Source organism: Acomys russatus, chromosome 3, assembly GCF_903995435.1.
Source record: "Acomys russatus chromosome 3, mAcoRus1.1, whole genome shotgun sequence".
NCBI lineage: Eukaryota > Metazoa > Chordata > Mammalia > Rodentia > Muridae > Acomys > Acomys russatus.
This window is the reverse complement of record NC_067139.1, coordinates 69482340-69508131: the sequence shown is the minus strand read 5'-3', so window position 1 is coordinate 69508131 and position 25792 is coordinate 69482340. Positions and strand designations below refer to the sequence as shown.

General features: G+C 53.4%; 1 protein-coding gene across 6 annotated transcripts in view; it reads left to right on the top strand.

The window, feature by feature from the left end:
- Zmiz1 (zinc finger MIZ-type containing 1) overlaps positions 1–24163 on the top strand; it is a 199128-nt gene extending 174965 nt beyond the window's left edge. For 4 of the 6 annotated variants that reach the window (XM_051142219.1, XM_051142231.1, XM_051142262.1 and 1 more), the window contains 17 exons: positions 4145–4259; positions 5118–5335; positions 6167–6365; positions 7248–7538; positions 10102–10284; positions 11009–11086; positions 11714–11888; positions 12345–12486; positions 14044–14254; positions 15352–15457; positions 15941–16101; positions 16959–17026; positions 17287–17355; positions 17727–17971; positions 19180–19346; positions 22352–22606; positions 24033–24163. In XM_051142219.1, the coding sequence (XP_050998176.1) occupies positions 4145–4259; positions 5118–5335; positions 6167–6365; positions 7248–7538; positions 10102–10284; positions 11009–11086; positions 11714–11888; positions 12345–12486; positions 14044–14254; positions 15352–15457; positions 15941–16101; positions 16959–17026; positions 17287–17355; positions 17727–17971; positions 19180–19346; positions 22352–22606; positions 24033–24140 (2791 nt within the window). In that variant the 3' untranslated portion in view covers positions 24141–24163. The remainder of the gene's footprint in view (positions 1–4144; positions 4260–5117; positions 5336–6166; positions 6366–7247; positions 7539–10101; positions 10285–11008; positions 11087–11713; positions 11889–12344; positions 12487–14043; positions 14255–15351; positions 15458–15940; positions 16102–16958; positions 17027–17286; positions 17356–17726; positions 17972–19179; positions 19347–22351; positions 22607–24032) is intronic. The other 2 variants (XM_051142241.1, XM_051142247.1) reach the window with 2 other exon arrangements.
- Positions 24164–25792: the final 1629 nt, after the last annotated feature.

Here is a 25792-nt window from a genome sequence, read left to right as displayed (position 1 = left end):
GGAGCCTGGAGGATCTGGCCATTGCCAGGGCAAAAGGGCATCTTCAGTGTCCCTGAGGTGATCTGGATTTCATCCCAACTTCCGCTTCCTCATCCAGGTTTCTAATGAGTGGTTTTAAAAAGCCATTTGTGATTAGCACATTGTCTCTATGCAAATCGGTATTGCAAAGCTAATTAAGACTCTAATAAATCTTGTTTATCTATTAATTTGATTACAATCAAAGCCTCGGGAGCCTCTGAAATCAGGGGTGATCTCGCTCCACCTCCAGGGGCAGGGATTTGCGATATCCAAAGAAAGGTCCTGTGTACTGGATAGAGACATGGGCTGGAGCCAGGCTGCTGCCTGCTGTGAGACTGGGCACCAGTTTCTGACCCCCGGTTTCCTCATCTGTACGAAGAATATCAGGACTGAGTTTGGTACATAGGGAGCCCCAGGGACTTGTGTGTCCAGCAAACATTAACTTGATATCCCCATGACAGGCTCTTCATTGCCAGCTAATAGATAAGATGAGTGAAAACAGCCCCTTTAAAACAGACAGGGGGTATGGGTCACTGGTAGAAATGCTAGTTTTGCATACCCAAGGTCCTTGCATACCCAAGATTGCCAACACTACAGAAAGCAAACCAAAGGCACTCCTACCAATAGTCCCAGCACAGTGGAGGCTGATGCGGGAAGATCAGAAGTCCAAGGCCAGCCTGGGCTACATAGTGAGACCCTGCCTAAAAACAAAAAGATTAAAATATTCAACTCTTATGCATAGTTCCTTTTTGCGTAGCCGTGCCAGCCTCTGTTCGTAATAGACCCTTCTTGACCCCCAGAAAATTGTTTTTAAAAGGAAAGCAAAATGGGCTATTACTGAGATAGCCCAGTGGACGAAGATACCTGTTATCAAGTCTGACAACTAGATTGTTTGATCTCCTGGAACCGACATGGTGGAAGGAGAGAACCAGCTCCTGCAAGTTGTTCTCTGACTTCCACATGTTCACTGTGACATACATGCTCCTCCACTTGTGCAAACGCAAAATAATTTTTTTTTCCAAGACAGGGTATTACTAATATAACTCTGGCTGACCTGGAACCCACTATGTAAACCAGGCTGACTTCTAACCTATAGGAATCCACCTGCCTCTGCCTCCTGAGTGCTGGAATGAAAGCTGTGTACTACTGCACTGTCTATATTTCTTTTAAGGCCAGAGAAGAAAGCTGGGGCCATTGAGAGTCCAGAGTTCTATCTGGCTTCCTGCTGGGCTGTGCTTACATCCTCTCCCAAAGGCCTTGGGACATATTTCCCAGAGCAACGCCCCCTTCCCCACCCCCTCCCCAGGTCTTTTTGTCACTTGGTCTCCTCCCCAGCCAGCCCTTTTTTTCTACTGGCAGAAGAGCTTGGTTTGTCCTTGGTCTTGGACACAGGGACAGGGGTAGAGGTGACACATCACAGGCCCGATGCTGTGAGTGCCTATAGAGTTGAGAGCCCTTACAAGATGATGAATCACAGTGTGAAGGTGGATGCCACTTCTGTCGTGAGACCTGAGGCCACCCTCTTCTGTGCCTGTCACTTGCTTCTCCAGTATGCATCCAGCAGTCGATAGGCCCTGTGCATTGTGAGAATATGGCCACCTTTGTTCTGGGACAGTGAACCTGCTAGCCAGGCAGGGGAGTGCCCACTTTGGGAATGTTGGCTCACTTTGTTCTCTGTTGGTTGTGGGTGGGACAGGAAGAGGCTGATTTCCTCCTACAAGGCTCAGCTGTGGTGCTGAAGGTAGTAGGGACCTTAGATGCAGTAGCCTGGGAACCAAGGTGGTGAGAGACAGGCGCCCCCCCCCCCCCCCCGAAACCTGTCCAGCTGCCATGAGTACAACCCTGGCCTGGAAGGTGTAGGGAGTTTGTGAAGCAGTTGGGGGCCGAGGGACTTTTGCTTTCTTAGGTTACTCCAGAGCCTGTGTCTTTCCAGCACACCCAAAATGGGAGTGTAGCAGGACAAAGGATGGCCAGGGGTCTCCTCTTTATTTTGGAAAAACATGTCCTGAAGGGTCTCCCAGCCAGACCCCTTGTGCAAGCTGTGGCTCAGCCCCTTCTACCCTGGCCTTAAGCTTCACTTAGTCCCCAGTCAGCCACCTGTGCCACTGGGCCCTGTTCTGTCCAGTCAACAATGCCCTCTTTCCCCATTCTATCCCTGCTCTTTCCCCTTGGACTCTGAGAATAATGAGCCTGTGTCATTTTAAGGACAGCTCTTTACCCTCTTAGAATATGTCCTGCTCAGCCTCCAAGGTCTGTGCTCATACTTAGGTACTTGACTGAGCCTCCTGGTACTGATGCTCAGTCCACTGTGGCAGATATGTTGAGAGAACAGTATTGATCTGCACTGTGGGCTATTGTATTCTGTGTTGTGTAGTTTGGGTTTAGGATTTTGTTTGTTTGTTTGGTTGGTTGGTTGGTTAGTTTTGGTTTTTGAGACAGGGCCTCATACAACCCAGGCTAGACTCAAACTTTCTATGTAGCCAAGAATGACCTGAACCTCTGATTCGCCTGTCTCCTCCTCTGAGATCATAGAGTGATTGAAGATGTTTGCGCAGTGCTGGAGATCAAAGCCTGGGCTTTGTGCATGCGAGGCAAGCACTCTCCCAACAGAGCTACAACCCCATTCATCACTGTCATCTGCTCTGTCATGCTACTGGGCATCAGGACCCACTTTTGTATTTGGGGGAGGTGCTGAAGGCTCTTCTCACAAATGAGAGCACCGGAACCTGCCCCCAAGGGAGACCTGTGGGTGAGCTAGTGAGGAGGTGAGTCCAGGACTGCTTTCCAGGTTGGCTGATACCTGGCCAGGTAGCAGGGGTCCAAAAGAGCTTGAGGTAGAGTTACTCTGTTACCACCATGAAAGACGAGGGTGGAGGCCACAGAACTCAGTCACTAGAAAATACAAGTTTTGGTTTTGCATGCTCAGGACTTGTTCAAGGCTTGGCCGCCGGCCAGCTAGTTTGTGCGTTGACCTTTAATGCCCTCTGTCCCACAAAACTGCTGGATTCATCTCACTCTAGACTCTGTAGTAGAGGCTGGGAAGATAATAATCAAAGGTATAGTAAGAAAATGGTGTGGTGCTGTGAAAAATACGTAAAAGACAAGGCTGGGTGCTTCTCTATGTTACGAGAAATGGGAAGGCTTTCCAAAGAGGTGGCTTTCCAGAGAAACAGGAAGGAAGTGAGCTCAGACCAGTGGAGGTGGATCCAGGGGAGAGGGTGTCAGAGATGATGCTCTGCTGCTCTGAGGCACAGGTACAGTGTTTTATGGCTCTCACAGAGGAAGTGCAGGTCAAATACAGTGAGCCTAGGGACCCTGGCAAGTCTTAATGCTATGAATCACTTTGGGCCCTTCTAGCTCCTCCCACACCACCCTGGCTGCCCGGAAGGCCTTCCTAGCTTGAGCCTGGAGTAGAGGAGGTTGATTCCTGGCTTCTAATGTGTGTGGGCTCCCTGGAAAGCTCCCTGTATCAGTGGCCAGCACAGGGATGGGATGAGGAGGCGTGGTGCAGGCCTGGGAATGAGTTGGTGGGATAGATCATTCTGGAATGCACTGGAAGCTGATGGTGCTGACTTGTAGGTAAAGGAAGGTCTTAGCCAAGCAGGGGTGTATACAAGACTAGGGGGTAGGGGGAGGGGCTCCCAAGCAGACTTGGTCCTGGGCCCAGAGGATGGGTAACAGGGTGACCTAAACCTGAATTCCAAAAGCCCAGGTCAGTGAGACTCAGCAGCTAATTTGTCATGAGGTGCCGAAAGCAAGATCCACCATAGGCCCTTCCAGCCTCTGTAAAGTTGGAACCAGGCTGTCCCCGGTGGAGACAATGCCAAGGCCCTGACTGTTTCTGGAGGGTCATGAGCAGTCAGCATGCTTGAAGAGGGGGCTTAGAGTGAGCTTTCAGGTCACACTGCTCTGTGGACCCAGTTAAGGCAGCTACCTAACAAAGGATGGTCCCTGCAGTGATGGGGGAGGGTCCTTCTGTCTGGCCCTTTTCCATGGAAAGTGCATCTTTTCAAGTGCTGTCAGAAGCCTGGAGTCCTAGGGATTCCTGGAGCTTGGTCATCTGGGATACTGAGATGAAGCCACCTGATTCCTGCCCTAGCTCTAAAGACCTCTTCTCTCTCTGCAGTGATGGGTCATTTCCTTATGACTCTGTCCCGTGGCAGCAGAACACCAATCAGCCTCCTGGCTCCCTCTCCGTGGTCACCACAGTGTGGGGAGTGACGAACACATCCCAGAGTCAGGTAAGAACCTTTCCCATCCCCTGCCGTGGCCCCTTCTAGGCACAGGTGTCTCACTCTTCCCCGAGGTGGGGAGGGAGGTTCTCCAGCGAGCCATGCCATGACAGCCCTCCTCACTGTCTGAGGACAGTCTCATGACATATCTGGGTGCCGATCACATTACTCTAGGAAGGGTATACATCTGCCTCATGAGGGACACCATCCCCATTGTAGGGCCTTGTGGGATAGAAAAGGGAGCTTTTCATCTGCCTGGCCACAAGTGCTCTTCTGAGACCAGGTTTACTCAGTTGTGTAAACAACAGAACCACGATGTTGCCTTTCAGTAAAGTGTACCTTAATCCGACAAGCCTATTTTCATTCTTTTCTCTCTCCTCGTCTCTGTCCTAACAGAGGGTCTCCCGTGGCTGGACCTGGGCCAGGCCACCCTGGAGGAGGCTATCATGCCTCCCTGGGGTCTCCACAGATAACTCTGGACCAAGACCCTCAGAGCAGCAGCTCAGGACCTCTGTGTCCAGCCCCCAGGCACCCGGGCCCTGTTGCAGAGCTGGGCCTGAGTAGGCTAGTGCATGCCAAGTGCCACTGACCTGCCTCATAGCCCTCTCTGGAGCCTTGGGGGCCACTTGAGCTAGCTTTGTGAGCCTTGGCTGTGCCTTTGCCTCACTCCATCCTGGGTGAAGTTCTCAGCCCACTCCTTTTGATCCCTTGTGTGATCTGGGGACTATTCACACCGCGCCCCCCCCCACCACCACCACGCTACTCCATTGTGTCCTCCCTGCGGTGTTTCACTCTTTTCTTGTTCCTCTTTCTCCACACTGCCTCAAGTACTGACCTCGATGACAGCCACCCTCTCTCTGCTTGCAGGTCCTTGGGAACCCTATGGCCAATGCCAACAACCCTATGAACCCAGGTGGCAACCCCATGGCATCGGGCATGAGCACCAGCAACCCCGGCCTCAACTCCCCGCAGTTCGCAGGGCAGCAGCAGCAGTTCTCCACCAAAGCTGGCCCCGCACAGCCCTATATCCAGCCCAACATGTATGGCCGGCCCGGCTACCCTGGTAGCGGGGGCTTCGGAGCCAGGTAAGTGACCAACCTGGTGTGGTACCCTTCTCTGGTGGAATGTTAGCCCTGCCTTCCTCCCAAATCTAGGAAGGACTCTGACTCTGAATTCCAGCTCCACATTGCCTGGTCCAGGATATGAAGACAGTTCTGCCATGTGTCTTATCAGGCTGTCATCAGCCCCACAGGGGCACAAAGGCTACATTGTCACTTCCTTCTTAGCCTTGTGTCTTTGTGATTTATAAGACAATGTGGTGAACTGGGAGAATTGAAGAGCAGTGACAGTGGGCCCCTCCTGTCCAAAGTTTCTTCAGAAAGCCCTCTGCCTCCCTGACCTGTAGAGGAAGGATGAAATGGAGGCTAGAGTCTCCAGCCTCAGACTGCTGTGAGGAAGGGGCAGAAACAGGCAAGCCGTCCTCCCCTATCTAAGCCACCTTGACCTCAGTCCACCTAGCTCTAGGGTCCACCGAGCTCTAGGGACAAAATTTCTGGGTTTCTTGTAGTTCAAAACAGGAGTCTCACACTCCCCAGTCCATGTCCACACCTCTGCCTCACGCACATCGCCATACATTGCTCAGGTCCACTAGAAGTTAAGCTGTGGTGGCCAAGGGAAAGTGGAGAGGCTGTGGAAATGTCCTAGCATCAGCAAAGATTCAAGGAACAAGTGGCTTCATCATCACTAGTAGCAAGAACAGCTGCCAACCCCAGGAGTCCCAGTTCCCATCCAGGGCCTCACATCTGCAAGCTAGGTGCACAGCGTGTGTGGCCGCAGCTGTAGACTTCCTCCTGGCCCTGGGCTTGTCCCAGGGTCAGCCTGAGATCACTCTCTGACCCCTCCCTCCTTCTCCACAGTTACCCTGGGGGTCCTAGTGCCCCTGCAGGCATGGGCATCCCTCCACACACCCGACCTCCTGCTGATTTCACCCAACCAGCTGCTGCTGCTGCAGCAGCTGCAGTAGCAGCAGCAGCCGCCACAGCCACAGCCACAGCCACAGCTACAGTGGCAGCCTTGCAAGAGACACAGAACAAGGATATAAACCAGTATGGACCGGTAAGGGTTCCTGCCTCCTGGTCTGGCCTCACCCAGACTGGGGAGATCTTGAATATAAGGTGCCATGGGTACCTTGGAAGCCCCTAGAAGGGTGTGTGTCAGGGCATGGGTGTGGTGGTATGGTTGGGTGTGGCAGGGGTGTTTTATGTGCTTTGCTCTGCGTGGGTTGGTAGCTCATGTGTGTATTTGGAGGAAGAAGTACCCTGTTGGTCTCAGTTCCTGCTAACCAAACAATGGGCTCTGTGCCTAAAATGGCTTTGTTACTAGTGTGTTCCCAATCACCTCTGAGGCCGTTATTGTCTGTTAGCCTACTCTGTGGATTTCACCTAGGCCTCATCATAGATCCAATGACCTTCAAAAGGACAGGGTGGGTGTGAAGAGGGGAACCCCACAACCATGCAGGGCAGAAGCACAGAGGAAGGGTATGGGGTGGGCAGGAGGAAGCGGGCTGGGTTAATCACACTCAGTGTATGGGTGGGGTGGGGGTGTGGGAGGTGTCTCCATTGGCCGCTGACCAAAGACAAGGCCAGGGCTTTCAGGAAAAGGCTTCAGCCTCCATCCTCATCCGCCTCTTCCTGTGTCCTCCCTGTACCCCTCCCATCCCTGCCTTCTTCCCTGTCTCCTGCCTGCTTCCCTGGGAATGCTGCCTGTGCATCAGAGTGACTGCTCCCTGCCCTATCTAAACTCCCAGCTGCATTTTCCCATGAGACCTGCAGAGGGCAGTAGTGAGCCCTGGAGGACTGGTCCTTTGAGACCTCCTGGTTCCTGGCTGCAGGCACATGAGAAAGTGTCCCTTCCCCTCAGCCCCTTAACCTTCCCTTCCTGCACTTTCAATGCATGTGGCATTTTATTCTTTTTTTTTTTCTTCTTCTCCCGTTGAAGGTGTGTTCCTCTTTCCAGATGGGTCCCACCCAGGCGTATAACAGCCAATTCATGAACCAACCCGGGCCTCGGGGGCCTGCCTCCATGGGGGGCAGCATGAACCCTGCCAGCATGGCAGCTGGCATGACACCTTCGGGGATGAGCGGCCCTCCCATGGGCATGAACCAGCCCCGACCACCTGGCATCAGCCCCTTTGGCGCACACGGGCAAAGGATGCCCCAGCAGACCTACCCAGGCCCCCGGCCCCAGTCCCTCCCTATTCAGAGCATAAAGAGGCCATACCCGGGAGAGGTAAGTGTGACAACAGGTGGGGGATGGGAAAGGAAGGGGCATTGACACAGGGACCATAGTAAAGGGTAGAAGCAGAAACTGTGATGACTGCTCACTCCTGTCCAGGCTCAACACTAACTGGATGACTTTGGGTGAGGACCCAATGCAGAGAGCCACTAGAGAGTGAACGCTGCTGCCAAACAAACCCTCTAGTACAGACTGTGTCAGGGAGGCCATCAGATGGCAGGCAATGTGTTGCTTGGGCTTACTTCCATCATAGTAGCTCTACTGGGCAAGATACCTACTCTGGGTCTCCCAGCAGAGGTACCAGATATCACCGGGTCTCAGTGACACTCAGAAAACTAAGCAGCACAGAAACCAGGATCCTGGCCCAGCAGGTGTCGCCACCTCACCCCAGTAAAGCTTGTCTTTAGCATGCATGCCCCAAGATGCCCTTTTTAAAGCATGGCACCCCAGCTCTTCATCTTCTCGGATCACATCCATCTGGCTGGTGAAGGCTGTGGCCTTCAGCAGATTTCTAATCCTCAGAAGCATAAGTTCTCCGTCGACACAGGTCCCTTCAGCAGCCACTTTCACAGAGTTTAGATGTGATAACTGGTGCAGGTGTCCTAAGCCTGAGTCTCAAGAACACGGGGCTGCATGCTTCACATATGCTCAGGAGGCTGACTCAAGCCCTGAGCCTCAACCCAGAGGGTACCTGTTCAGAGAGAGAAATTCAGAGGCCAATGGGCCCCCTCCTATCCCTGGCTACTCTTGGGGTGGGGCCTTAAGCCACTGGCTTCATTCCCAGAGCACAGCCCCACACAGTTGTTCCTCTTAACACCCTCAACCTCCTGATAGTCTGTTGGCTGCACTGGGCATGCATGTCTGTGCCTCAGGCTGCTGAGCTGAGATGAGACTGTAGAAGAACTGGTTATCGAGAGCCCTGCATTGAGGCCCTCTGTTCTTACTAAAGGAGTCTGCCACAAAACCCTGCTGCTGCCCAGCTGGTTCATGTTGTAAAGGCTGGGTGGGGCCCTGTCTGGAGCTCTGGCCTCCGCCTCATGGCAGCATGTTCATCCCTTGTTAGAAGTGGTACAACCTAGCCAGGTGGTGGTGATGCAGGCCTCTAATGCCAGCACTCAGGAGACAGAGGCAGGTGGTTCTCTGTGAGCTCAAGGCCAGCCTTGTCTACAGAGCAAGTTTCTGGACAACCAGGGCTACACAGAGAACCCTTTCTCAAAAAGACACACACACACACACACACACACACACACACACACACACACACACAGAGGTACCACCTTAGTGAAGGCGGAGTCATGTTATCTGGTCCCCTTTAACACTTCTGTAGACTGGCGGACACACAGGTACCAGCCCCTTCACCCCACAGTGAGAATCATGGAAAGTTCTCGAGCACTGCCCACTCTGATGTGTACTTCAAGGCAGTGGAGCATTGCTACCAACTAGATTTGAGCCTAGAGGATGAGAGACTCTTAGACAGTGAATATTCTTGAGTAGACAGGCAGGGAACCATTGGCTCTGACTACCTAAGTTACAGGAAGCCTTGGATCATCCACTGTTCCAGATAGGGTAGTTGGCAGGAGGTGGTACTGTCTCTGTTATGAGTCACCTCTACAGTAGGGGCTGTCATTCATCGCCCTCACTGACTAGTTCTCCCGCAGCTGTGTAGATAGTGGGTTGACACTGCTAAGAACGGGACACTGGGTATATGTTTTGCTCAGTGTAGGACATAGGGACAGTACTCTCCACATCAGTCTCTCTGCAGGGCTTGTCACCTCTTGGAAGAAAATTCTGTTACCTGCATCTCCCTGACACATTGGGGAACACAGCCTTAGGAGACACAGGCTTTGGGAGAAACAGAGGAATGCTTAAGGACTGAATGCTGAGGAACCCTAAGCATCCATGGAGTTCTGAGGGCACAGGCTTCCAGAAGAATAGTTTTATGGAGAGGTAGCCTATGATCCGGACATACAGAATGTGGTGTCCCTGGATGTCAATGCAGGCAGAGGCTTCCAGTACTTTCTGGTTCATTCTCTCCCTATGACAGGTAGAGAGGGCGTCTTGAGGGTAGGAGACAACATTGCTAAGAAGAGAGTTGGGGAGCTGAGAGGTGGGTCAACGATTAAGGACACTAATTGCTCTCGCAGAGGAGCCAGGTTCAGTTCCCAGGACCCACATAGTGGCTCATAATCCATAATTCTAGGGATTCTAATACTTTCTTCTGACCTTCACAGGCACAAGACATGTACATACTGCATATACATATATGTTGGCAATAAAATAAATCTGTTTTGTATTGAGACAGGGTTTCTCTGTGTAGCCCTGGCTGTCCTGGACATACTTTGTAGATCATGTTGGCCTCGAACTCGCAGAGATCCACATGCCTGCCCACCCCCCACCACACCCTCCGAGTGCTGGGATTACAGGTGTGCGCCACCATGCCCACCAATAAAATAAATCTTAAAAAAAAAAAAAGAAAAGAAAAGAAAAACCCGGGCCCGGACCTGCCTCATGAGTACATCACCACTGACCTGCCCCTGTCCCTTCTCCACTCCTACAGCCCAACTATGGAAACCAGCAATATGGACCAAACAGCCAGTTCCCCACCCAGCCAGGCCAGTACCCCACCCCTAACCCCCCAAGGCCACTCACATCTCCCAACTACCCCGGACAAAGGATGCCGAGCCAACCCAGCACCGGGCAGTACCCACCCCCCACAGTCAACATGGGGCAGTATTACAAGGTGAGTCCCATCTTCAGGGTACCCCAGGCACTCGCATATGTAACCCCACTCTCAGCAGCATTCTAACCCTCTGTATATTCCTAAAATTGAGGCGGGGGTGACATTCCTGCCTTTCTCTGGGAGCTCAGCTGTGTCCATGGGCTCAGGCGGTAGCTTTCCTTTCTATATTCACAGAACATGATAGTGACAGCATAAGTGCCACTGTGGTCTTGAGTCCCTCCCCATCACCTGCCCCCACCCCCCGACACTTGTTGTACGCTTGTTGCTATGGGCTGTCTCCGTCCTTGTCTCAATTTCTGGCTAGCAGCCCATGGAGGCGATCGGCACCATAGCTCACCCTGCTCTCTGTGTTGGAAGTTCGCTTCTCATTTTTCACTTTTACAATGCTGCTGTGATAAAGATCTTTGGGCATTTAACTTTTTCCAGTGGGTTATTGCGAAATACGTTCTCAGAAGGGAAAACCCCTCCGTACTTTATGCGGCAGCCTATGCTTACCACTTGGCTCAGACTGCGACACCCCTATCTGTTGCTATTTTGGAGTCTTTTTGCTAAAGTTGTGTCTGTGAACAAAAGAGGCAAAACTCGGGCCCCTCTGCTTTCCACCCTGGTCCTGGAGACCCCATCTTAGTACCCTCTTCCCCAGCACACGCATGTCTCCCAGAGAGTCGGGCCATGGGCCTGTTCTGCCCTCTGTTCATTGCACTGTCTTGTTTTATTTCAACAGCCAGAACAGTTTAATGGGCAGAACAACACCTTCTCTGGAGGCAGCTACAGCAGCTACAGCCAAGGGAGCGTCAACAGGGTGAGTGACCCATCAGCAGGCTCCAGCACTCCTTGCCTTCCTGCCCCAGCATCTCTGTATGGTTTTAGGGGTCCACGGTGGGAGAGGGGAGTACTCCCTGGCCATCTGCTGAGGCAGAGCTTTACCCAGGACCTAGAGTTCACTGCCTTAATGAGTGACAAGGACAAGTATGAACCCTACAGAAAACCAAAGACAGTGAGGAGAAAGGACCGCAGGGACTGGGACTCCTCCCCCAAACAGGGCCAAGGAATGTGACCTAGAACTGCAACGTGGGGTGGGGGCTGGAGGTGGGGAGGCAGCTGCCCTTTCCTCCTGGTGTAGCTTAAACAAGTCCCTAGCACACTGAGCCTGTGTCCCCTTGACCCCTAACTGTGGGAACCCCCAAATGTACCTGTCCCTGAAGGGCTTGGCAGGATGAACTTTGATAAGGGACAAGGTCCTTTCCCAGTCCCTCCTGTCCTCCAAAAGGAGGAGGATCTTGCAGGAAAGAGGCCTCCCCCTTGGGATGAGGGGTAGCCTTAGGCTAGGACTTCAACACAGATAGAGTATATGTCCACAGCTTGACCTTCCCTTCCCTTGACTTACCTCCCCGTGAGTTTATAACCTATTTCTGGTGTCTTTTTCCAGCCTCCCAGGCCAGTTCCTGTGGCAAATTACCCCCACTCACCCGTTCCAGGGAACCCAACGCCCCCCATGACGCCTGGGAGTAGCATACCTCCCTACCTGTCCCCCAGCCAAGATGTCAAGCCACCTTTCCCACCTGACATCAAGCCAAATATGAGCGCTCTGCCACCACCCCCAGGTGAGGAGTCCACAGTACCCATTCTTCCGTTCTTCAGTTGCCTCTGTCTAGAGGCCTCCAATGGGCAAGGTCAGAAGGCTCAGAAACCAGCTACCTGGCTTGGGAGCTATGCAGAAAGGGCAGGAGGGCTGAGAATAAGAATCCTCTTCTTTCAGCGACATCTGGTGTGGTGGTGTCCTTGCCCCTAGCCACCAGGAAGAGCCTAGGTCTTCAGGTACGGAGAGGCCAGTGAGAGAAATGGGATTGCAGGGCAGGGTGAGCCAGCTGAGCTAGAGGAAGCCACAGGCTCTCAGCCATGTGGTCGGACACACCACGCTTTCTGTGACTCTTGGCCCACGTTTGTGGTCTTTGAGCATGCTTCCCAAGGCAGTGTCGCATGGGTGAGTGAGTCCCATCCGTCCCCAGCACCGTAAGGTTGGGGTGCTCACCACTCATATGGTCCTTGTCTTTGCCCAGCCAACCACAATGATGAGCTACGGCTCACGTTCCCCGTGAGGGATGGCGTGGTTCTGGAGCCCTTCCGCCTGGAGCACAACCTGGCCGTCAGCAACCACGTGTTCCACCTGCGGCCCACGGTTCACCAGACGCTGATGTGGAGGTGAGGTAACCTGCATGGTGACTTCCTACCCCAGGCTCTGGAGTGGTCTTGCACAGGTGTTGGCAGTAGCTTCCTGTCACTGTCACCTCTTCAGCATCATCTATAGGGCCCTGTGCTAGGCAAGGCCCTGAAAATGTCACGGGGAACCCACAGGAGAGGAACCGAGCATCAACAGCTGGGAACAGCTGTTACCCAAGTCCTTAGTGTTGGCTGGACTTTTTGGAGGGTGAGGAGGCATGCAGAGCCCTAAAGGCTAGGAAGAGGGTATCCCAAGGTGATGAGTTGGCAAAAGGGAAAACCATCAACCCGAACATGGCTCATGTGGTCAGAGCTGGCAGTGTGAGGAGAAGAGGCTGCCGAGAACAGCAGGCCTAGGTAGGCCTATTAATCTCTGTATGTTGCAAGGATCTGACAACCCACAGGGTTGCGCTCAAGTTGCACGGGCCAGGTTCTGTGCATGACCTCCAAGATCTTGAAAGAGGCAATGCTTTTCCTTTTGATTGAAGGGGAAACTAAGACTAGAGCAGTATTTTAAAGAATGTGAGTTCTCACAACAAGAAGTAGAGCTAAGGTTTGAACTGGGGGCTTCTAGATTCCAAAACCCCTTCCTAGGTCTTTGGTCATTAAGCAAGGATCACCCAAGGCTTGGCATGGAGCCTCATCCCAACACAGCTGCCTAGGAAGGCCTCCTCAGGGCTGGAAGTGGGCCTCTGCTCCCAGCATGTTCAAACTCTCACAACTTTGGACAATCAGTAGGATATCACAGGCAAAAAATAAATTAAAAAATTAAAAATTAAAAAAAAACAAAAAACTAGGTGGGCACTCTGGACACAGGAGCTGAGACGCTAAGTCAGGAGGCCCGAGGCTTCAGGGCACACAGCCAAACACGGGCCACAGATGCTGCTCCTGCCACCACCTGAAGAGGGCCACAGTGTTGCTGCCAGTCTTGTCAAACAAAATCTGTCCTTTTGTCCTTCTGACCCTGGCTTAAGGAAGGAGTCACTCTTAGGCAGGCAGGGCATCTAGGGATGTGGGCGTGGCTGAGGTGTAGGATATGGAAATGCAAGGGCTTAGGATATTAGGATGGATGTGAATTTGTAGGGAGGGGAGACTCTCAAGGGCAGTGGTTCTTAACCTGTGGGTCACGACCCCTTTGAGTGGAGTCTATATCAGATATCCTGTATATCAGATATTTACATTAAGATCTATGGGGCTGGAGAGATGGCTCAGTGGATAAGAGCACTGTCTGCTCTTCCAGGGGCCCTGAGTTCAATCCCCAGCAACCACATGGTGGCTCACAACCATCTATCATGTGATCTAATATGCACTGTATACATAATAAATAAATCTTTAAAAAAAAAAAGACCTATAACAGTAGCAACAAGAATAATTGTATGGTTGGACAGGTCACCACAACATGAGGAACTGTATTAAAGGGTCACAGCTTTAGGAAGATTGAGAACCACCACTCTAGGGTGAGGGATCAGGGAAAGGCTGTGGCCAAGGACTAGGGGCCCTGAGAACTCAGGATCCCGATGCCCACTCTGCCCTCCCCAGGTCAGACTTGGAGCTGCAGTTCAAGTGCTACCACCACGAGGACCGGCAGATGAACACCAACTGGCCAGCCTCAGTGCAGGTCAGCGTCAACGCCACACCCCTCACCATCGAGCGAGGCGACAACAAGACCTCCCACAAGCCCCTGCACCTCAAGCATGTATGCCAGCCTGGACGCAACACCATCCAGATCACTGTCACCGCCTGCTGCTGTGTGAGTAGACTGGGCAATCAGGACACAGAGCACACCATCGGCCTCCCTCGAGTCCCCAGCCGTACCCTGGGACATTTTTCAATATCTTCAAAGTGATCTAAGCTGCAGTACTCTCTGGCCACTTCCATTAGACTCAGCCATTTCCCCTTTGCACTCAGCCTCCACTGGTCCTCCGCATACCTCCATGTATTTCTTGATGCCATCTCAGGCACAACCATCCCTATTCCAATGGCCAGGCCAAAGCTGTGATCTACTCTTGACCCATTTGCGTGAAGTTTTCATATTCCCACCACCTTTCCCCACCAGACCCACCTCTGCTAAATATGAATTTAAATCAATTCCTGTTGTCCAGTGGGGCTTGTGGGGAGGGTATATATGCATGCACTCCCACGTGTGCACATGAACACACACGTACATGCACACACAGGCACATATGCGTATCCCTCCTATACACATGACTTGGGGGGAACTCTCCTCCTGTCCCTAAAAAACCTGTCCCTAGAGCCTGAGACACAGGCCTTCCCTGGGATACTTAAAGGGCAGTAAGTTGCCTGCCTTCTTCTGCTGGTGTCTCTGAAGAGTCCAAAAGGAAACACTCTGGTCTCGTCTGTCTATGCAGAGGGGATGAGGCCACAGAGATCAGACACTACTTAAGATGGGGGTGCTTCATGAGGCTGCACAGCCATAGCATGAAGAGTTGGGGTGCACAGTCCTAGAAGGCTTCCTGGAGGAGGGATGGCAGAGATGGGCCCACTTGACAAGAAAGTCACTATAGGAGAACAGTAAATTTACTGGGTTCTAGTCCTGAGGCCGTGTGTACTGTAATCTCAGCCAGGAGGCTTTTTGGTGGGAAAAAAAAAAATCCACCATGTTAGCCTAGGATAGTTGTTCTAGAGGCCCACACTCTCAGCCCTGGGCCTAATTCTGATTTCCAGGCCCCTCCTCCTCCTCCCAGGTCCTGGGGATACCCTCTTCTAGAGAGGTGTCATTGAGATCCTGAAGATCTTTGGGCATGGGGTAGCCTGGACCATATATGCTCCGGATGAGGCAGGTGTGGGAACTGTGGGCCGCACTGAGCCCCTCTGTTCTCTCTGCAGTCCCACCTCTTCGTGCTGCAGCTGGTACACCGGCCCTCCGTGCGCTCTGTGCTGCAGGGCCTCCTCAAGAAGCGCCTACTGCCCGCTGAGCACTGCATCACGAAAAGTGAGTTTGGGTGGCTTGGGACAGGTTGGCTGGGGCCAGCCTCAAGAGGTGAAAATGCAGGATGCCAAGCCCTGGAGCACCTCTTGTGGGAGGTGTGAGCACCCCCCTCCCTATAGCTCTGTCCCTTAGTGTTTCCCTGCCTCAGGACCTTGAATACCACCGTGCCATCTGGTTTTTATTCCCACCACTTGCAGTGCTAAGTGCGAAAGCACCTGAGGGGGCTTTTTGCTGACCCAGTTAAATCAGAGGAGCAGCACCAGACTGGGTTTCTGCAAGCTTCGCAGAAAGTCCCTGTTCCTATTGAGGGGTGGGGTCTGTTCTTCAGAAAAGGGAATCTCCTCAAGCCTTTCTCCCCTACATGCACACTGCCTGCATCACATGTGGAATGCAGGCGCGGGGAATCCAGGACATGTTTAGGAGCTCGCTTAGCTCTAACCCCTCAGCAGAACACCCAGCCCTTACCCTGTGCCTCCTACCCCACAGTCAAGCGGAATTTCAGCAGTGTGGCTGCCTCCTCGGGCAACACGACTCTCAACGGGGAGGACGGTGTGGAGCAGACCGCCATCAAGGTGTCTCTGAAGTGCCCCATCACATTCCGGCGCATACAGCTGCCTGCTCGAGGCCATGACTGCAAGCACGTGCAGGTGAGCAGTCCCAGGAAGTGCACCTCTGAGGCCGGCTGCACAGAGTTGGCACGGTGACAAGGGGTAGGCTGAGGGGCCCATGGGGCCTGTTGCTCACCCTGAAGGTCAGTGTGGCCATTGGCACCCAATTCTACTTGCTCTCTCGGTCTTCTTTTCTCCTTCGGACCCATCTCTGGGGTTCCGAGGAGGGATAATGGTACAGAAATAGTTAGACAAACAAATATTGAAGACCAGCAGAGGCTCCTGGCTGGACACCACAGGGTAGTTAGGAACCTGCTCTGAGCAAGTTTGGGAAAGCGACAACCCAAGCTAGCAAAGACCCACTGTGCAGGGGCTGCCCAGGATGTGTGTCCCAGAGCAGAATCATAGGGCCCAGGTACACCATCGTCTGCCTCATGGTGAAGCACAGTTCATCCTGTAAGCTGAGTGGCAGACAGGACTTGCCTCCCGCTGAGTGTGGAGGAGTGGACATGTGATATGATTGCTTTATCTGATACAGGCTGATGGCCTTGATCAGATTCACCCCAGGTCCCTGGACTAAGGAGAATGCCAGAATCCACAGTCCCTGCCCTCAGTAAGAGGCGAAGGCAGTGAGAATTGCCTGGGGTGCAGGGACCAGAAGGGCTTCTTTGAGGACAGGGAAGTGATGTGTGAGGGCTGGTGCATGGTAGTGGCAGGCACAGCATGGCTGTCCTGTGGGGTGAGCAACAGAAAAGCTCTTCCTGGTTACTAAAGCCTTCCTGAGGATCCAGAGCCATGTCAAAGCATTTTCTGACAGTCCTAGGAGTCCAGTGCGATGGCGAAGCGTGTTCTGACAATGCTGATCTTACTTATCTCTCTGTCACCTACGTTTACAGTGCTTTGACCTGGAGTCATACCTCCAACTGAATTGCGAGCGAGGGACCTGGAGGTGTCCTGTGTGCAAGTAAGCAATACCCACCTTGCAGAGAGGAGGTGCCCTCTGGTCTCTTCTTGGGGCTCTAAGCTGTTTTACCCACCCTTCAGGCAAAACGAGCCCCTCGTCAAAAGCATGCCTCTTGGATCTCACTAATAGATAGCACTCAGGTGTGCCATATATACACATGTATACGGCCTCCATTGTGTGGTCAGGGGCAGGACAGTGGAGATGGGTGGGCTGTGTCCTGTGTCCAGGAGCAAAGACCAAACCTCGTTCTTCTCTTCCAGTAAAACGGCTCTGCTCGAGGGTCTGGAGGTGGATCAGTATATGTGGGGGATCCTGAATGCCATCCAACAGTAAGTGAAGCCTCCCCACTAGAGAGGTGCTGCCTGGCTTGGAGGAGAGAGGGGAGACACAGACAGTCCTGAGTACTTCCCCTGTCCAGGCACCAATCTGCAGCCTGACCTTAGGGACAGAACTCAGCCAGTGCAGGAACTTCTCTTTGGGGGACATGGGTAATGTCTTAGGGCCAGTAGCCCCAGGCTCAACCACTTGCTTTTCTAAGCCTCAGTATTGTCATCTCACCAAACAAGATGTGAATACCTCTTCCAGGCCTCTGTCCTGGCTATGCACAGTCCCGACACAGGAGATGTGTAGACATTGGCCTCTTGTCTCCAAAGCTAGCCACTTTAAGCCTCAGTCCCTCCACCATTGCTCTCCCCGTCAGCTCCGAGTTTGAAGAGGTCACCATTGACCCCACGTGCAGTTGGCGGCCAGTGCCCATCAAGTCAGACCTCCACATCAAGGACGACCCTGATGGCATCCCCTCAAAGCGGTTCAAAACCATGAGCCCCAGCCAGATGATTATGCCCAATGTCATGGAGATGATTGCCGCTCTGGGCCCTGGCCCATCACCCTACCCCCTCCCACCTCCTCCTGGGGGCACCGGTTCCAACGACTACAGCAGCCAAGGTATGTAAGGTGATGCTGGCCAGGGAGGGAGGGAGGGGGAAGAGGACAGCCTGGGTCCATCAGGGCCTTGGGGTTTCTGGGCTGATGCTAGCAGGTACCGAATGGGAAAGGAAAGGCAGGGTGGGCCTAGAGAAATGGCTCAATGCTTAAGAGCACTTATGGCTCTTGCAAAGGGCCTGGGTTCCATTCTCAGGACTCACATAAGGACTCACAGCCGACCATAACTCCAGTTCAAGGGGACCCAAGGCTCCCTCAGGCTGGCAAAAGATGCCACTCATACCCACATTACTCATATAGATATTAAATAAATCTTAAAAATGAAAGAGAGAACCCAAGGGGACACACCCTCTAAAAACATTTCTCAGCTCCCCAGACATGGGAGAATAGTGGTCTGAGCCCAAAGGTCCCACAGCCTGCTCTGCCAGGCTATCAGCCCTACCCTCTGGGCTCTCCCACTCTCCCAGAGAGAAAGCCTAGGTACTGGAGGCCCAGCATTTGCTTACCCAGGCTGCTATCGCTTGGTCCTACTCTCAGCTATTCCAGACTTCAGGCATCACCCCTACTGCCTTCCACTTGGTTCCTAGAAAATATCCTACCCTCTGCCTGAGGATGGTGGCCCTGTCACTCAGATCCCTAACCTTAGGTCTCCAAGGTGCCCAGATGACTGACTAGCGGACTCAAGTCATTAGTTTACTGGTGTGAGTCCTACAGCCCATGCCAAGGGCCCCAACATCCCAGCATTCCAACTCTCTGTGTCTCACCATCACCGTGGGTATGAGATACAGTGGCAGGACAGGCTGGGTTGTCACCTAGACCTGGTATTCTTGGAGAGAGCAGAATAGCCCCTGGGCCTGGGCTTGGTAGGAAATGTGGTCCCAATAGACAACAGCCTGCAGCTCCTGCTATGGGCTGAGCCTGAGCCTCTTCCAGTGTCTTCTTGCTTGACCCTTTGTCACAGCAGAGCTGCACACACACCTGGTGGATGGCTTTAGCACACACCTTTTGGGGTGCTTTACCACATACCTGGGATGCCACAGCCCATGAGATAAAAGCATGACTGCTCCATCACCTAACTAGAAACAAATGCTTCAGGAGCCATGCCTGTCTCAAGGGAGGGAAAAAACTTGGCTTTGATAATCTTGTCAGCGGAGGGTAGCCACCTTCCCTCTGGCTGACCTCTCCCCATCCCCATCTTATTCCCATCCCAGGAAACAACTACCAGGGCCATGGCAACTTTGACTTCCCCCATGGGAATCCCGGAGGGACATCTATGAATGACTTCATGCATGGGCCCCCCCAGCTCTCCCACCCACCGGACATGCCCAACAACATGGCCGCCCTTGAGAAACCCCTCAGTCACCCCATGCAGGAAACTGTGAGTACCTTCAATTTGTACCTCAACCTTCCCATTCGCCCATGTTCTCCTGCCAGCCTCACCTCGGGCTAACTGAGGCAGAGGGCTTTCCCTTGGGATCTTTGTGTGATGTGGGTACCCTGGCTCCCTCCTCAATGAAAAAGAAAGCTAAGAATTAAATGTGGGGGCTCAGGAGGAAGTGAGAGAAGCTGACATGGTTGGTCTGTACCTGTCAACTTGGCTGTTTCTTTGAGGATGCTGGATCCTCTTGAAATTCGGAGAGCTCCAGGCTGCCGCCTGCGACCACATGTATCACCTCCAAGCTCCTCTTCCACTGATGCCTGTGATCCCAGCCCCCTGAAATTAGCTCCCATGCTCGGGCGTTTAGTCTCTGGGACTGAGTCTTCATCCATGCATAGTCTCGTCAGCACCTGCAAAAAGGAGGTCCCAGGACATCTGACCTCCCTGACGACTTGCCCGACTTTGTCTCGTCTCCCACTTATTGGCATGTTCCCTATGACTGGAGACACCCTCCTTGGAGCAAGATGCCCAGAGCTAAGCACAAGCCATGCCTGCCTGTGGCTTTGGCAACAGTGGCAAGAGAGCTAGCCATCCTCTTGATCCCTTCCTCTGTTTGAATGTTCTATGTAGCAAATGCCCCTTGGGTCAGGATAACCAGTGGCTAATGTGGGTTCTGTAAGGCCTCAGTCATGTTGGTCTCTCACCTTGGAGATAAGGGCCACAGATAAAATACCAGTCGGGGAGGGTCCAGAGTTTCCACAGTGCCTGGTAGTGGGGTTGGAGGACCTATGGCAGAAAACTTACAGGAGCCCTCTCATCTCTCACATGGCCTAGAAGGAAGGTGTTGCACTCATGTCCCTGACTCCCTCTAAGAATGAGTACTGTGGCTGGGATACAGCTCCGTTGCTAGAGTGCTTCCCCCAGCCCTGCATAAGCAGTCAGGACACGGTACACACTTGCAGTCTCAAAACTCAGAGATAGAGGAAAGAGCATCAAAAGTTCAGAGTCATCCTTGGCTACGTAGCAAGGCTGAGGTCAGCCTGGGATACTTGAGAGCCTGCCTCAAAGGGGGGGCGGGGGAGGAGGAGACAGAGAAAGAAAAGTGCCCTGTGAGGTTTTCAACTTCTAGCCACTGATCTCTAAGCTCCCCAGGACCGCAACATTCCACAGCTAGGAGTCACCCACACATACTGTATACCCTAAGCCCTCACAGTCACTAGTCCTGGAAGACAGTAGGGAAGGCCATACAAGTGAAACATTTTTGCTTCTGGCTCATCCTGCCCCCAAAACTCTACAAAGCTGAATCAACCTCAGAGGTCTCCTTGAGATTCTTCAAAGGTGTTCCTGGTCCTTTCTCAGTTCTTTCAACTCACCTGAAAGCAACCAGACCCAGGAATGCATTTGTACCACGTGGGGAAACCATCCCAGCTCTACCCTTGGTAGTATATCTACTAGCTAAAAGCAGCCTGGGCCTGGCTGGGCACATGGCCGGAGGGTTCTCAGGAAGCCCGGGATTGGCTAGAGGGTTCCAGCCAACCATTGACTTGCCCAAGAATTCTCCCACACCAGGCGACAGATTGGCAGATACAATAGCAGTTCTCTGAGCCGTGAAACAGTCTAGCTCTTTTCAAGGTCAAGGAGACAGCTGTATGATAGGACCTGCGGTTTCTGCCCTGAGCTGAGCTGTTGATGGGAGTGTGGAGTTCCTCCCTGCCTCCTCAGGATGGCACTAGGACAAGTGGAGGACCCTCAGCTGGCCACTATATGGCCTTTTCTTCCAGCCACTTCATCTCATGCCACATGTGGGTCACCTGGGGACCTGGGCTGGAGGAGCACTGTGATACTAGTGTCACATTGGAGCCCTGCGTCCCCTCTAAGAAAGGGTACACCAGGATTTTTGGTAGAGACCAGATCACAGCAGACACACAGCTTCTAGCAGAAATGGGAGGAAGAACCGGGGTCTGGGAGACCAAGGGTGACATGATTGCCCCTTGCCAACCGTGCAAGGAAGAACCCAGAAATGGAGATAGGGCAGAGATGAAAGTCACCTGAGACCAAGGAAGCATTTGGTTACTAAGCTGATTTATTGTTCCGCAGTATGTGGGGGGTGGGAGGTGGGGGCGATAGTGGCCCTGTTCAAATGCACACAGCAGACTGAGGCCTTGGCTGGAGATGTACTGAACAGCCTCAGGCCTTCTGCTTTGAAGCGTCTTCTTGGAACAGCAAACAGCAATTACCAGACACAAGTTTACATAAAGACCCTTATACCCACAGCTAGCTGATTTTCAATACATTGCAAAATAAAAAAGATAAATTCCCTAGCTGACCTTTTAGAGTCTCCCAGCCCTGTTCCTCGCCATCCCCAGCATGAAGCCCATTGCTAACCAAGGAGAAGGCAGTACCCTGAAATGCCCCCCAGTCTGCCATTTTGACCTCAGATGAGTTCTGTCCTGGGAGGGAGGCAGGCAGAACACCTGTCTCCTCCTTACTGACAAGCCAGGGTCCTACTTGGGGGTCAGACTCCCAATCCTGAGCTGCACGCCTGCCCGTACCGTGTCCACGCCTGCTCTGCACTGCCCTGGTCCTCGGGGGGGGGGGGGGGTGGAGGGGGTGCCTGCACCACGCTGCCAGCAGCTACCCGCTTCCCAGAAACACGTCCATTTGCTTGTCCATTCTGCCCTCGCTGTTGTTCGTTGTGACAGTGTGGGGGTGGGAGGCTCTCTGGTCTGTGCCTGGCTCAAGGCCCTTCCCAGGCTTTGTGCGGAGTGAGGCCCCTTCCCCACGTGTCCCTTCACAGCCTTCCTGGTTGCTGGAGAGGATAAGTTTTTTTCTTCCTTTCTTGTTTTTTTTTTCTACCGTACTCCAGACCATTGTTCTTTGTGAGGGGTGCCCTTGTTTGGGGTCCGTTACTTCCCGGTTTGTTTGGTTTTCATTTTCTCCAGGCATCCCGTCGTTGTGCCTCGTCACCTCACCTCTCTTTTCTCCTACTCTCTCCTCCTCCACAGATGCCCCATGCTGGCAGTTCTGACCAGCCCCATCCCTCCATACAACAAGGTTTGCACGTACCACACCCCAGCAGCCAGGCAGGGCCTCCATTACATCACAGTGGGGCTCCTCCTCCTTCCCAGCCTCCCCGGCAGCCGCCACAGGCCGCTCCCAGCAACCATCCACACAGCGACCTGACCTTTAACCCCTCCTCAGCCTTAGAGGGTCAGGCCGGAGCACAGGGAGCATCCGACATGCCGGAACCTTCACTGGATGTAAGTCGGGGTCACCACACACCTTGGTCTGGGGCCAGGCATGGCACCAGGACCTTCCCGAGAGAAGGGGGGTACTTATGGGCTCAAGGCCCCGGGTGGAAAGGTGGGTGGGCGGTGGGTGGGCCCCAGCCAGTCTCCCCTGACTCTAGCACTAGGATGTCCCATATGGGGCAGTGTCATGCAAGGCCCACCCTTACCCATCAGCCCTTTGGCCCCATAATGCTGTTCCCCAGACCTACCCATCTTCTTCCTAGGCCCTTGCAGGGTCCCTCTGGCCGAGGCCTTGGAGATAGTGCAGGAGGGTCCTTGCCTTTCTTCCCACATCCTTCCCCATACCCCCATGTCAAGCTTGCTATTTCTGTATCTACCTTCTGGCCTGGGCAGGGGAAGAGCTAAGAATAACGCCCCCACCATCGTCTATGCTGGTCTTGTCTGCCTGCGGTTTCCTTGTCCATGTGTTTTCCATTCCCTGCTTCCGCTTGCTCCATTGCTCACTCCAAGAAGCCTCCGTGTGGGAGGACAGGAGGTGGGGGTGGGGGTGGGAGAGGGTATAACTCGGGGAGACAAGGTCAAAGTCGGAAGCTAAGACTCAAGGACTTCTCATCATCTTTAGACCTCGGTGGTCTAGAAGGGGCGGGGCCGGGCATCTGCCCATCCTGCCCCCTCCCGGAGCTATAAGCTGTAGTCAGTCTGCATCCCTAGATACTGGGCATCCACCCCAGTGGCATCAGAGAGCTCTTAGCCGGGAGAATTTGGCTATGTCTTTGGTTTGCAGATAATCTTGGTTTCCCACTCAACTCTCCTCCCTTAGCCAGACCAGTGAGTGCGATGCTTCTCGAGTCAGGAGCTCCTCTGCCCCTACATGGCATACATACTACAAGAGTTGTCACATAGGATGTAGGGACCATAGGGACAAGACAGGACAGACAGACAGCCACAAACTCACTAAGATTCTGGGAGAAGTCTAGGGCAGGCTAGCACTGTGGAGGCCACCTGGTCTTCCCACGTCCTGCCTTGTGTTCGTGGTTAGAACCAGATGGCTTATGCCAGCAAGCTGGGTGACCCAAAGCTGCTCATGGGAGGGGTCTGAGAGGACAGAGGAACAACCAAAAGGAAACCCAGCCCTTGCCCTGCCTTCAGGCTGACACTGAGAGAAGAGCTCAGCCCAGTGGGTCTCCAATGATAGGCTGAGGTTCTCCCTGCCCTTGGCGTTTGCTGAGGATAGACTTGCCTGCCCCGGGAGAGATGTAATGGTCTGGACTGGTCTTGCAGCCAGCTTCAGACCCAGTCTTGACACTGTTAGTTTTCCGTCTTTGAGGTAGAACCCCCAGGAGGCAAGTGGAAGGAAGTGAGCAGGCCAGAGAGACCCCTCTCTCCTTTTTCTGGACCACCCTCAGCCACCTCAACTGGGCCTCTTCTTTTCTAGCTACTGCCGGAACTCACAAACCCCGATGAGCTCCTGTCCTACCTGGACCCCCCCGACCTTCCAAGCAATAGCAACGATGACCTCCTGTCTCTCTTTGAGAACAACTGAAGGCCACCCTCCCCACTACGCCCTCCTACCCCCATCCGTCCCACATACTTTTCCTCCCAGGAGCCCAGGCTCAGGCCTCCCACCCCAGGACCTCAGGCTGGGGGGCTGAACAGAGCACACTAGGCAGGGAAGGCCATGTGGGTCTGCAGTCCTCTTTGCCCGAATGCTCTGGGACCTGTGCCCAGAGCAAGCCCGAAGACGGCCCCTGGAAGACGAACCCCAGCTGAGGGAATCCAGGCCCAGCAAGAGACATGCCGATGGCAACTTAAGCCCCTCCATGTGTGCTGACTCCAAACGACCGACCTTCCAGTGTCCCAAAGTTCTTCCATGTTTTGAAACCATATCCCTGCCTCCTGGCCCAGAGCCTCCTTCAAATGACTGGAACCCGAGAGAAGCCTGCGCTCCTTCCCTGAGGCCAGAGCAGTGGACAAGCCTTGGAGGAGTGGTGACAGTTTGCAGCAGTGAGAAAAACCACACACACACACACACACACACACACACACACACACACACACACACACAGAAAAGCACAAACCTCTGGGAAGGAAGGAAAACATCCCTCAGGGCCAAGGGTCGTGGCTTTGGCCTCTGACTTCTAAGCCAAGATGCCCTGTAAACACTCTCTCAGCAGAACAGGGACAAAGTGCTGTGTCTGAGAGGGCTTGCCACTCCTGTGTAGGGACTGATGGGAAACAGGTCAGGGCCTTCCCTGGAGCCAAGACAATGCATAGGGTGGGCTCCTTGACTACACCTTTTGGGGAGCAGACAGCACGTGCGCAAGCAAGTGTGCACCACACCAAAACGCGCCCTCTATGGCGTGCTCTAGGAAGATGTCAGCCAGAACCCATCAGGAGCAGCCAAAGCCTTGCAACTTTGCCCCAAGCCACTCCCTGCTTTTAAATGATCACAGCGGAAAGCTCTGAAGTCACCGAAGAAAAAGGAAGTTTTCATCTGAACAGCAAGCAAACCATTTCCCTCCGTGTTCTCTTTCCTTCCTCCTTCCTCTCATACCCTCCCTCTCCAAGACTATTCTGTGGGACCCACTTGGCTCTGGGTCCTACTTCTCCCTCCCCCAGATAGCTGTGGGGTACATGGTAGAGAGGCTGGGCAGCACAGGCACTCAGTCAGAAACTGGACTCACAACAAGAGTCCAGCACATCCATGTCTCTCCAAGCCTATCAGTCTGGTCCAGCAGGTTCTCAACTCAAGGCCGCCTCTGTCTCCAGCCCCAGGCCATTGCTGTGTGTACCAGGATATCTTGGCAGGCAGCTTACAGCATTTGCCCCTCCTCCCAGAGCTCGCTCCACACTCCTGCTCACCCAGCAAGTGCAGCCTCTGGCCCTGCGCTGTTTCACTCCACTCAGCTTCAAGAGTCCCCTGTTGGCTTGTCATTCGCCTGCTTTGTTCCAGGCTGGTCTGTGTCCCCTGAGCCCCATGGCCTATGGTGATGCCGGATTGTCCAGTAGTCCGAGTCCCATCTGTAAATTCTTTCCTCCTTTCTCAGATGCTGCCACCCAGGGCCCTCTCCTGCCTCCTGTCCACTGTCAGTGTCCTCATTTGTCATCACTCATTGGTCTCCCTCTGTGCTCCCTGGTATTCTTAAATAGATTGAACCAGAAAGGTGACCCTAACTGTTGAATTACTGTCACCCT